At 37.1% G+C, this 12860-nt stretch overlaps 1 protein-coding gene across 10 annotated transcripts in view; it reads right to left on the bottom strand.

Annotated features, from left to right (window-relative positions):
- UNC79 (unc-79 homolog, NALCN channel complex subunit) overlaps positions 1–12860 on the bottom strand; it is a 108797-nt gene that overhangs the window by 3858 nt on the left and 92079 nt on the right. For 9 of the 10 annotated variants that reach the window (XM_058027421.1, XM_058027429.1, XM_058027422.1 and 6 more), the window contains 5 exons: positions 10844–10933; positions 7258–7433; positions 5454–5640; positions 3901–4098; positions 1669–1746 (listed from right to left, as the gene is read on the bottom strand). In XM_058027421.1, the coding sequence (XP_057883404.1) occupies positions 1669–1746; positions 3901–4098; positions 5454–5640; positions 7258–7433; positions 10844–10933 (729 nt within the window). Of the gene's footprint in view, positions 1–1668; positions 1747–3900; positions 4099–5453; positions 5641–7257; positions 7434–10843; positions 10934–12860 lie in introns of those variants that run through there. The other variant, XM_058027426.1, reaches the window with a different exon arrangement.

The following is a 12860-nucleotide window of genomic DNA, read 5'->3' as shown; positions in this document are numbered from 1 at the left end:
GCTGTTCTGGCTCTCCAAATCATCTGCCTGTCCAGCTCCCTAAAAAGCTACACAGCAGCTGCTGGGGCTACCTAAAAACCTTGGGTCTCTGCAAAAGGCCTTAAGCTGTTCTTGTCTTCACTGTAGGCTCCCAAGTTCCTCAGAGATGCATTTGATGGTCAAAGATGTGACCAGCAAGGTACTGGTCTCCCACACCAACGCCTAACCTGCTATGGCCACTTTCCCAGTTCCTCTGACATAGAAAAGCAGCAGAAAAGTTCAACACTTTCATTTCACAGTCACTGAAGAAGAGACTCTCTCAAATCTGATTTTTTTTAATTAGAGAAGCCACTTACTGGTTCCTGTGTGAATAAGCTTTGCATCACTGTGTCTCTGAAGGACTTCAAACATACAGTAAGTCCCTAAATCATGGCACTTATTTTTCACATCTACAATAAATATTTTTACAATCAGTTCAGAAAAAATAGTGATCTGGAACTATGAATCCTACAGTAATGTTATGCATGTATACTGTTAATGCAGGATTTCACTAGGTAAAGGGGATTTGGTCACCCAAATTTTCTCTTCCATCTCCCATCCACTCAACATGAAAGCTTAGCACCTTAACTCAGAGTTCCACAGTTTTATGAGCTTGATTTTATAGTAACAACAATGTCCTTTTAACCTGACTTAGCATTATATTGATATATGCTTTCAAACATAACCCTCTGAAAGCATTCATTTGATTTGTGACAGGGATTTGGCCCTAAAGGCCTCTCTTTTCACAGCTTTAAAGCCACTCTTCATCTTTGTCAAATTCTGAACATCCTGGACTGGCTAAAAGAGAAGCCCATATGTCTTTCAGACACAGCCATAATCACTTTAACAGCCCTTAGTGACAGAATTTCTGTAGTGAATCAAGCCATTACAAATCTGTATTTTCACAATGAGTGTGAATACTTTCATGTTGACATAAAGACTTTCAATTTTAGCTACTTTATTTTCAATTCTTGCTTGATCATAAAAGACTGGAGTAAAGCAATAGTCAGAAATTTCCTTTATGGCAACAGAAGAACTATATTAACCTTAACTACTTATGTGGAAACTCTCTTGCACTGGGAAAACATAAAAAAGGACAGTAAAATTGATTTATGCTTGTGAGACTACCTCAACCCTTCTGCAAACAGTGTGAAGACTGACTATGGATTTCCAAAGAAACAACTCATATAACAGGAAAATCAATCTGGCAAAAAGTTTTTGTTATCCACCTAAAAGAATGTGAGGCTCAGAACACAGAAGAGATCAGCAAAGGACCTTTGCTGAGTAAAAGACGCAGAATGGCTGAAAATTCAGGCTGTAGCTAGAGGTTCTCAAAGTCAGTGACATTAGTTGTGTCTATTAGAGGAATAAGATCATTACTGACATTAGTGGCAATGGAAATAGGAAGCAGATTAGATGTTCATTTAAAAAAAATCAGGAGAACTTGAATTTGAGATTGTGGTCTGGTCTTAGCACAGATTTTATTTTTCAGTATGCTCTGCTAGGGTATATTGTGGCATTAACATTCAACCTCAGTCTCTTCCACTCTCTCTTTTTTTGAGTGGGAGAGAAAGCACAGGACAATACATTTAGAAATCAGAATAATCAGGCAATATAATTTAGTACATATTCAGGATAGGGTATGCCTACCTTTACAAAGATAGTAGAGTTGCATTCTTGTAAAGCCTCCATTAAACTGATCACATGCAGGCACACCATTTCCACCATCTTGGAAAAGAAAAATCAAGCGTAAAACCAAATAAATATCCAGCATAACAATGTAGTAAGATAAGCCAACAGCCTCTAAGAAGAATCTTCCTGTATTTGCTAGGCAGTTTATTAACCACTGACACACAAGATGAAATATTACATGAGCACATATGGGATGTTTTTCTTTGTTTAGTTTTACCCCAATGTGGTAACAGCTATGTGTTAAGTATTTCAACCTTTGATGTATTTTAATTCTTACCACATATCAAAACAAGCTGTCTTTGGCTTTGCTCTTTTCAGACATCACAAACAGTTTTTTATGTCTTCACTATGCAATTCTCATCAATCTATGTGTCAGAAATTGTTATTTTTATTTATTTAATCTTTGCAAATTAACGTTCTCACAACGCCCATCTTTTTATCCCCCATCAAAAGACAATTTATTGTTTTGAACTGACAGCTAGTCCATAATTCTTCCATTTTGTATCATAATGTATGACAGATGCAAATATCAGTTATTTGGTAGCAGACAGCTTTTTATGTTTTATATTGTATAAAGTCACAGGTACAAGACAAACATCCTGAGCCAGCAATGACTATTTACAGTGCCTGTCTAAACTACATGTAAATTCCCCTTGATAATAATAAACTCAGCTTTTATGTTGTGCTTTTCATCTTCAAAGTGCTTCACAAACACTAACTAACTAACCTTACAACACCCCAGTGAGACAGGCAAGTATTACTATCTACATTTTACAGAGCAAGAGCTGAGGCAGAGAGCTTAACTGTGGCTCTAAAGCTACATAATGATATACTTTCAGAGAAAGGATTGGAACTTGGGACTTCCCAGTCATATTCTCATCCTAGGGCTTGACAAGAGGCTTTTCTGTCTGACTAAACAACTGGCTGGCTGGAAACACAATGCACACTTCCTGTGCCTTCAAATGGAGCTTCCTGAACTGCTGTTCCCAGCAATGGCTTGTGATCCACAGACACCCATCATGTCAAAGGCTAAAATATCATCTAGGGACAGCTTTAGGTGGTTCTTGCCTGACATGGACAAGACACAGGAAATAGCAACTGGCTAAGAATTTCAATTGCAGCCCATGCAATTACAATTACAAGGGCAAGGTCCATACCTGCCTGGGATGGAAGATGTTTCACATGGGGAAAGGGAAATTATATAAAGCAATTTCTATACACATAGCAGATCTACATTTAAAAATAAAAAGAAAACCCAAACAAACCAGGAATGAAAACCTTAGTAGCAGCAAACCTTAAAAACCTAAACCTTAAGAGGAACGGGCCATGTATAGAAATGTTTCCCAAAGCTAACCTCAAGCTCTCCAGAGCCAGAACTACTAGTGAACATCTCAGTTAAAAAGTTTTGATCTGTCATGACTGTCTGAGATGCCTGGACTGTCAGGAAACACAACAGAAACAAGCTCTTAACCCTAAGCCTGCAGGCACACAGAATCATTAGTCAGGTGTAAGCAAAGGAGCAGCTATGAGAGGGCTGCTGGAAGCCCTCTGGGTTCTTATTGTACAAAGTCGCTCCAACAGAAGAGAGTATTTGGGATAAACAAACATTTAAAGGTTATTTCCAAGAAAATTATATGGATGATTTCTGGACACAGTGAACATTTCCCTTTTAAATCTTATCTCTAGAGATGCCTCCTTCCACTCATTCATTACTCAAAAATGTTTCAAGAGATATTTATGTAGCTTATTTTTGATGAATAACCCATGAATTATGGGTGGCCAGTTGTCAGCAGTTGAGTGTTTTTTCACCATCACATGGTAAAAAATAACCAAATGGATATTCACAGAATTATCCTAGAACAGTTCATTTGTGCTATAAGGCAGAGTCAGATAAAACAACAGAGCACATTTAAGAGCAGGAATATTTACAAAATGAGATGTGATGCAAGGAGCTCATAATCCAACAAGCAGCAGCTCAAGCTCCTGATGCTGTTTCAGGTAGATTCTGGCTACATCCTGTTTCAGGCCCACTGTGAGGTTAAATCACAACTAATTAGCTATCCTTTAATTTCTCAAAAGCATCAAAGTCACTTTATGATGCTATTCATAGCCTGTTGTATTCCACTGAAACAGAGCCAAGCCTCCTCTGAGTTTAATCTGTGCTAAATCTGTCTGCAGCACCTGACTTACCACTTTGTTATGTGCCATTAGCTGCAGGATGCTGGGTGTCACTCGGCTCCAGAACTCCAGGGCTGTGAGGATTGCTGTAAAGCTAAATTCGTTCTGATTCTGGACTGTCGGAGCTACTGCTGTTTGTTCACAATACACTGTCCAGAGCTGAGCAAATATAAAGGCATGGAACAGGGAACACATGTGCAGAACAGATGTCTGTAAAAACAGAAAATAGAAGAAAATGTTTATTTAAATAACTCAACTGGGAGACAGTGCAGAGGCTTTCACTCCCTGTCACGTGTCCCGCTGTGCAGTTTTGCCCCTCACTTTCCCATGTTTCCCTCCCATTAGGAACTAGTAAGTCAAGTACACTTGATAACATCTTTTTCTTTTCCATGTTTATAAAATATTTTTTATATTTTTTTATATTTATAAAAACTGGATTTGCAAATATGCTCCCATGCAATCTAAGTGCCTGGCATGAAGGTCAGTCCCTTTAAAAGAAAGTTAGTTTTGCAAAACAGATATTTAGGATTATTTCTGAAACTTTCTTAATGGAAATCTCCACTGCAATCTGTGGAAGGCCTGAAGGCTCTGGCACATATGACTCCACTTCAGAACCTGAAAGGACAGTTATCATATAAAATACATGATTTTACATCTCTTCTGTTAATCTCCCATCCATTTCTGCTTTGCTGGGACTGCTCATAGTGAGAAGGAAATAGTAAAGGAAAGAGAATTCATTTTGCATACTCAGGCATGGCTCCTTGCTAATCCTTGTTATATATCACAGTGTTTGAGCCTCCAGGACTGCTGGACATTAACCACTTCATTACAAGAAAGATGCTTCTGGTCAGAGATGTTTTCTCAGTTTGCAAGAGCAAGAGGGATTCATGCTCTGTGGCAGCATGACTGCACCAAACATTGCAATGGTTGCTTGGTAACTGGAAAGAGGTATTTGAAAGAGCAAAAAAAAGGCCAAGGAAATGGATGGGAAGCACCAGTGTCTTGGCTGAGTGGAGGGAAAGAAAGGATTATTTTAGGTATAAGATAAATGTGTGATCATTCTGCTTCTGTCACTAATAAAAACCTGGTTGGTGTCAAAGACTGCTGCTATATTTGTGTTTAACTACTGTCACAAATGTCTTATAATCTGTAATAACTCTTCTTGTCCTGAAAACTTGAAGAAAAAAGTTGTGCTTGAATCATCACTGCTTGTAATTATTTTGATGATAAAATTATTACATGCTATCCAATGCAAATATACAACAAGAATAAATAACTATCTGAGAGATTTGCTACAGAGATGGTCACTGCTAAAGCCTCAATTTGAAATTCAGTTTTTCATTTCTCACTCCTGTGTTCAGACATTTTGAAATAGCCAAACCTCAAACTTAAGTGTACTAATTTCATCAGTCTTCTAGGCATGTAAGAAAAACTGTACAGAGATTTCTTTCCCTGGGTCCTGGGTTTTATTAAGCTTTTACCCCTCCTTTTATCTTACTAAAAATAAATGTTTGCAAAAAGGCCAATACAAAACACATCTCTACTTAAAACACATAATCCCTTACCTTTGATTGCTCTGGAAACCCAATCAGAATAACAATAAGGTGGTCAGCAATTTGTGAACCTGCATCCAGTGGAATAGGCATGCAAGATGATGGAGAATTTGGACAGACAACATTGTGTGTCAGAGACCCCAGAAGTAGCCAGGACAGCAAACGAATGTGTGAGACACATTCTATGAACTCTTTGGGCCTGTCAAGAAAGAGCAGATTTTACAATGATACTAAGTTTTCTGGCTTTCCCCAAAATATGGAGTCTCCTTATGCACAGTTGGCAGATGCAGTCTCAGTGTGCTGGAGACACAGATCATTGGGAAGATTCCAACCACACAGATCTTGGTGGCCTTGACATACCACATACAAGTCCAATAGAACCTATTTGGTGGGTCTAAAAAACAGTCTCTACAAAAGGTTAAAACATTCACAGCTTCATTGCTCCCATACAGAATGAGTTTTTTACACAGATATCAGATGGGAAGGACTGCCCAAGTGGAAATGCTCCTCTCAGCTCCCCTGGACACCACACAGCTGCCTTACCTCCACTGTGTTCCACCTCTCCACTGGTAAAGCAGAGTTAATTTCTGTGTTCTTGGGCATCTCCTTGCACATTTGGATTGTGTTCTTGAGGGCAGGGACTATGCTTTTTTGTAACACTTAAGTATTTGTCCACTGCCGAGTGCAGTGTCTAATTGCAAAGCAGTGTGCCTAGATAATCTAAAAAGGAAGAGCCCTTTACTGGTGCCATCTTGTCTGTCCCTTTGCTGCTTGTCTGTCCCTTTGCTGACTAAATACTCATTTGAATTTATAGGCACAGGAAGAAAATAATTTTTTTCCATCAATAAATCACTATTTACTAGGCCACTCTCCCTGCTGGTTTTAGTTTCTAATTTGCTGTCATTGTCAAAGACTCATATTACCCATGAGGCATTCCATTAATTTTTGGTTTTTAATAAAATCTGATACAATGCTCTTCCTGAAGTCCCTATACAATCTTAAAGTAACTCATTACTTTCAATTCAAAACATGTGTTCCTTTTTTTTTAACATGTAAGAAACTAAAATGCACGGATTTAAGCACTCCTAAAGCAGATATTCTCCACATATGCAGATGCAGATGTATCTAAAAGGACTGGAGCCTAAACACCTTAGTCCCCAGAATCCTGGACAGTTAGTCTAGGACAAAACTGGGACAGGAACAGAGGTTTGTTTAAACATAGTCCACTTGACTACACTCAACACAAGTCACTTGTCACTGTAACACAAGGGACAGTACTCTCCTTTTTTTAGAAAATAAAGCAGTGTACATCAGGATTTCTCTCAGTGAAAAGGGACAGAAAACATGTCTTGAGCAGGATTTCTCTCATTTAACTGTAGCCAGGTGAACTTAGTAGTTTATCATACATCAGTAGGCCTACACTTTAGTTCTCACTCATTTGTACTCCATAATTTCAATGGCCATTTCCTGTTGTATTGTCTATAATTCAGAGAATATTTTGTGTAATTCTAGGACTGATCAAGTGCCTGTGTGCTTTTCACTGTCTGCACCTAGACCAAGAATCAAGTTAAATTTCCAGTGTTACTCCAGTCAAGCCCCTGGAGTTACTTCCACTATCCTTTTGGCATGTACTTTAAATATTATATTGACAAACTCCTCAGTTAAGGATCAGGGAGCTGCTGAGCAGCTGTTTCAATGTCCCACTGCCACCATTTCCTAGTGTGGGTCTTATCTATAGAATCTGGCAATAGAAACATAATTTTGTGAAGATTTCCAACTCATTTTAGTATTCCATTTTGTGTAAAAGCGTTCTCACCCTTGTTGCATTGCTGAAGGAGGGTGGTAGAGCCAAGGCAAGTACCGGATCACAGCTTTGTTGTCCCTGTGGTTCCCCCGGGTGATTTCCATAGCAGCAATCTGAGCTAAACCAACTTTCAGATGTCCACCAAAGGTGTCCTCATGCAGTGGCTGAGAACAAGTCTTCATGTGACTCTGCAAGGCAAAGATCTGATTTCCTACCCACCCAAAAAGAATATTTTGCTTGAACTAAATTCTTCCAAAACCCAGCATATTCTATTTCACTCCCTTTCAATTCCTTCCCAGCATCTCTGTGTCTACAAAACAAAGCTCAGAAATAGATTTTTTTTTAATTCTCCAATCCCTATATTAGTAACACCAGTATGATGCAGATCTTTCCACAAAGGGCCACAATTCAAAGAAGGCATAATATAATAATATAAAGACATATTATAAATTGGGCAAAATGTATAGGCAGCTTTTGTATCAGTAAACTCAACAGCTGATAAATACAAACTAATGCTTGCATATCCAGAGAGGTTAGGTAAAAATGAAATAATCTAACCATTTAACAAGATAGCATGTGGGCAAGAAATGCCTTCCACGTGCAATATCCCATTTACATGTTCAGAAAGAAGCTCTCAGTTATTCTCCAGCACTATGTCTATATTGCACTAGTCAACTATACTGCACTAGTCAGTTACAAATGCCTTTAAGCTCTGGCAATAAAATGGCCAGACCTCTCACCAAGAAATATTCAAATATTTATGCTTGTAAAGATAATTTATTCTGCTTTGCAGTTTTAGGGATATTTCATTTCTGCTTCTTGGGATACTTCTATATTTCTATTCAGCTAACTTTGCATTACCCTCTCGTACTAGACTATAACAGAACACATGCTGACTGCAGTTGCTTGCTTAAAAGGAGAGCCATATGCTTTGCACAAGAAAATCAGGTCATCAGTTATCCAATTATTATAACAGGATAAAAATCAGTGAACCAATAATATTTTTGTACCAGATAAGTATCCAACCACAGAAACTTACACTCTCAAACTGCACTTACTTAAATCTCTTTGAAGGGAAAAACCCCTAGGTACCAGCATGAATGTTTAATGACTTTGTTATACAGACAGGTTAAAAGGATAGACAGTTATGAAGGCAGATACATTATAAATCTTCAAAAATGGTGGAATTTTCTAAATAAAATCCTGCCAAGCTTTACCAATTAAGATGTTATCTCAAAGGGAAAAAGAAACCATAACAAACTGAATAGAAACAGTACACTGAAATCAGATTATCTTGAGAATTAACATTTATACCTTTTGTATAGTGCAGTAGTTCCTAATATACGGGACTGAAAATAATTAGCCTCTTTCAAAAAATTATTCTTGGATATGCAGAAGAAGACAGTGGATATAAATAAACAGCTCCAACCAGGTCTGTTCTCTGAATTCCTACAGAGCGTAGAAATTTCCAAATTTGAATACCAGCATTTGAAAATCACCTTCTGCTGTTAGGATTGTTACTGATCCTATAAATCATATAGGATTCTTTGTTAACTATAACCCCAAATGCTGCTGATAATGCACACTTGCAAGAAATTGTACAACCAGATGGTCTTAGGACTCATTTTCTAGGGAGTTTTATAACTCTTCTGTTATAAAACCCAAGCAATGTAAGTAAGTATATTAAATGAGCTTGCAAGAATTTGAATCTAGAGGCTGTGAATTTGTTTGAAGTTCTGACTATTTGTAAACTTAGAAATGCTTAAAAATATTTTCTCAAACATGTTGAAACCACAAAGTTTTATCTCTTTAAATAAAAACTGCCTTTTAATTTTATAAGACACAAAAGCTTATTGTTTGCTATACATAAAATTATGGTTATATTTGACTCTCCTATTAAGCTAATTTGTCCTCAGATTGCTGTATTACATGGCTAAATCAAAACAACATGGGATTTCTGACTTAGTTTTAAATGGCCAGATGACTGATTTGGGAAGCTTCTCATCCCATTTCAAAACATGAAAGGGAAAAACTAGGTAAAGTTTTAGTTCATGTTCTACCTATATCCATATATAAAATTTTTAAAAACAAATAGTCCCACTGAGGATAAGAAGTAATCACCAGACTTCAGCATTTTAAGAAAAATTCTAAAAATCAGACTACAGCTCAAGGGAGGTGAGCAGAAGGAGAAAGTCCAAATGACAGAAAGTTTTCTACAGAAACATTTACACAGGAGAGAGGATACTTGTAAGTATAAAAAAATTTTCCCCATTCCTGGTTTCAGGTAAGCTGATTTTTTTTTCCTGTGGAACTAGCTTACCAGATGTATCTCTTGCCTCACTTATGATTCATTTGCTACCTATTCTGAAAGCAGTTCTGAACTTTAACAAAAATGGGTGAATAACTTAAGAGGATAGAGTGGGAAGGCAATCCAATTCAACTTCAAATGATTAATTACTTTGTGCTTTGAAGTAATTTCTACTCCAGCATAACAGGCTGCTTCCCTTAGACTATTTTCTTTAATTCAAAGAAATTCATGGCCAACAGGATAAGAATTTAAGAAAGGGAATATTTTGTCCAGTAAAATAAAGTTACAGAGAGTTTCAAGACACAAGTTTCAGTTTAGCTGGATTCTTCCTTTGTGGTAAGTATTATTAACATGCAATATAGTTCCCCTCTGGGGCACAAGGTAGGTTTGAGGGGCCAGAGGGACAGTGAACAAGTGAGTGTATGAGAAACTAGTAGGGTAAAAATTCTCATCTCACTGCTTGATAAATGAGCTTCAGAGCAGCAATGTTACTTAGGCTACTTATTTTTCAAAACATTTTAGAGAATTTCCATTCTGTCGGAAATTTAATAGGGACATGAAGTTCCTCCATGAAGCAGTAATTTTAGGTTTTGATTAGCTAATGATTACTAGGATCTTTGTATGAAATGCATTCCTAAATAACATATTTTATGTTAGCAGAAGTACTTTCCTATCACTCCTCTTAAAAAATTGTCATCCAACTAATATAAAGAAACCAAAATGCAGTTTGGACTACAGCCATTAAAGCTATTTGGTTTTTCAAAACAATATAACCTGACAATGAGAACAACAGCATCCATTAGAAAAATGACACCCCCCTTTTTTAGGTCAATTACTGCATTTTAATTACCTCTGAACTTCCAATAAATTTAAGAGTCTGTTTGTTATCTATAAGAGACACAGGACTCCTCCACAGGCGTGTACTTAGTTGTAGAGGCAGGGAGTTTTATGTTTCCCTGGGTTATATTAAACAAAACTACTTCTCAGAGTGACTTTGGTATGACATTTTCTTATCATCAACATTTCAGAAAAATCATGCCTGCATTTTTATTATGTGCTCATGATATTAGAATCAGCCTCCATTTCAACATCACATAAGCTACTTTTTACTGATGCCACAGAAGTCTCTAATCTATAACAGCACTAATATTTTTTTACAAGAGAAAGAAAAGAAACCTGTCAGTCACCCTCAGATACTTCCTACTGTGTCTCCCAGGCAGGTTCCTTACAGAAAACATATATTTGTCAAAAAAACTCATACACTTTAGATCAGTATATGCCAGAACCAACCTTCAATTTGGTTAAGGTATGCATATCTGCAATGAAATCCAGCACTTCTCCAACATACTGCCTCATGCATTCCATTGCTGCTGTTCCACACTAAAACATAAAAGAAATAAGTTAATGTACTGGGTTTTGCTTCACCAGAACACAATTAGTCTGTCTCAAATTCTTTATTTTCCTTTTTAGTTAAAATCATTAGGAATAGGTATTCTTTGATGTTCTTCTTCTCACTGTATTATCTCCTCTTATCTGATTATAGTATGAGAAGATAGCCCAGCTGCTGTAATTTCTTCATGCATCATAAAATACTCTTATCTATGACAGCAATAAAAGATCAACTGATGAAACTTTCAAGAATATTCTGGTATGTCATCCTGAAATTTACAGGTCCAGAATCAAAGTCTTAAAAACTCATGAGAATTGAACAGCTCTGTTTTTCAAGCAGCTGAGCATTTCTGCAATTAGAACCAATCAGTTACAATCAAAGAAAACAAAATTCAGTCACAGGCACAGATGTCTGTTTTTCACATTAATCACAATGGAAAAACAGTTTAAATAACTTCAGGTCTTTTATGTGTAAACATCACTAAAATGAACATCACTGAAATGTGTTCTGTTTTTTCCTTTATGCAAAAACCAATGAATATTTCCTGTATACTCCAGAAGAAAAAGCATTCAAAATACAGCATCTTAATGGCATTAAAGTTATGCAGTGTTCCAGTAAGACCATAAAGGTATAAAGCTTACTGAGAAGCCACCTGTGCCAGAGCAAAACCAACCTCAAAGGGAAAACAAAGGGACTCAATGTGGTGCTTGCTGTATTTGTGCACTACAGATTTTCATAATCCTTTTCCTAGAATAGTGAGAAATGTGAATCCGGCCCTTAGCAAGCACAAGATGAGCCCGAGGTGCATAAAGCAGTCAACAGAAGAAAGCTGTCAGATTAAATAAGGGCTTTGAATAGATCAGAGAGCCCTGCAGGGAAGCTTTCCAAAGGTGATGCTACCAACCCACTAGGTATCACATAAACCTCTGTTTATATGTTAATAGTCTGAGGTGAAGAAAATGCTACCTGAATTCAACAGGAACTATGGATGCCTCATTCTTAGGGGTCAAGTAAAAGAAATGCTTAACTTTTGAGGCTAAATGATCACATTATTAAATCAGATATCTTTTTGAAGTCACCAAAATCTACTTTATCCCAAGTCATAGGCTCAGGGCAGAGCTCTGCAGTAAAGTTTACAGAAGAAAACTACTGTTCTTTGACCTCTTTTTGATTACCTGCACTTTGAAGCATAGAAGCTGATTATCCTATCAGAGCATACAAATGAACTAGATTTGGTTTTAGTCACAGAATTATTAAGCCACAGTTGAGTTTTAGTGGCTGAAATCAGAAAAGCTGCTAGAATTCTATATTTAAAACAACTGACCTGGGCACTCCTCATTTTTGTATGTTCCCTTACTATGTCACCTCCTGGCATTTCAAATGTTGTTCAGTTTCCATGACAGAATAAAAATCAGTAAAACATGTCATTGGGAACCCTGTCAGTCTATCTTCCATCCACTAAGGATTCAACATGGGTTCTAGAATATTGAATAACAAAATTAAGAAAGAGACTACACTTCAGTCTCTGAAAATAAATGCTCAGTTGCACAAGACTTCTCTCCAACAACCTATTCTGTTTCATGCAAGCAGTAGGCAGCCTAATTTTCTACGGTTTCTTCTGAAATGATCACGCTCCTAACACACCTTGTAACACCAGTATTAGTCTATTCAAAGCAAGTATAAATTAAAATATCCTGTTGGGAGGAAAGGTATTATTAAAGATTGGCATTTTAAAAATCACGCACTTCAGAAGATACATGGGAAAGATCCTATTAAATCATCCCTAAAGCTGACACACACAAAGGGAAACAAGTTTTCGTCACTAAGCCTGTAAAGCAAACCTTGGCTAACCCTCTTCCATCTGCTTGGGTATTCAGTCACATGTGCCATGGAAGAAGTCAAGTCCTCCCATTGTGC

Source organism: Melospiza georgiana, chromosome 6 (genome assembly GCF_028018845.1).
Source record: "Melospiza georgiana isolate bMelGeo1 chromosome 6, bMelGeo1.pri, whole genome shotgun sequence".
NCBI lineage: Eukaryota > Metazoa > Chordata > Aves > Passeriformes > Passerellidae > Melospiza > Melospiza georgiana.
This window is presented reverse-complemented; position numbering and strand designations above follow the sequence as displayed.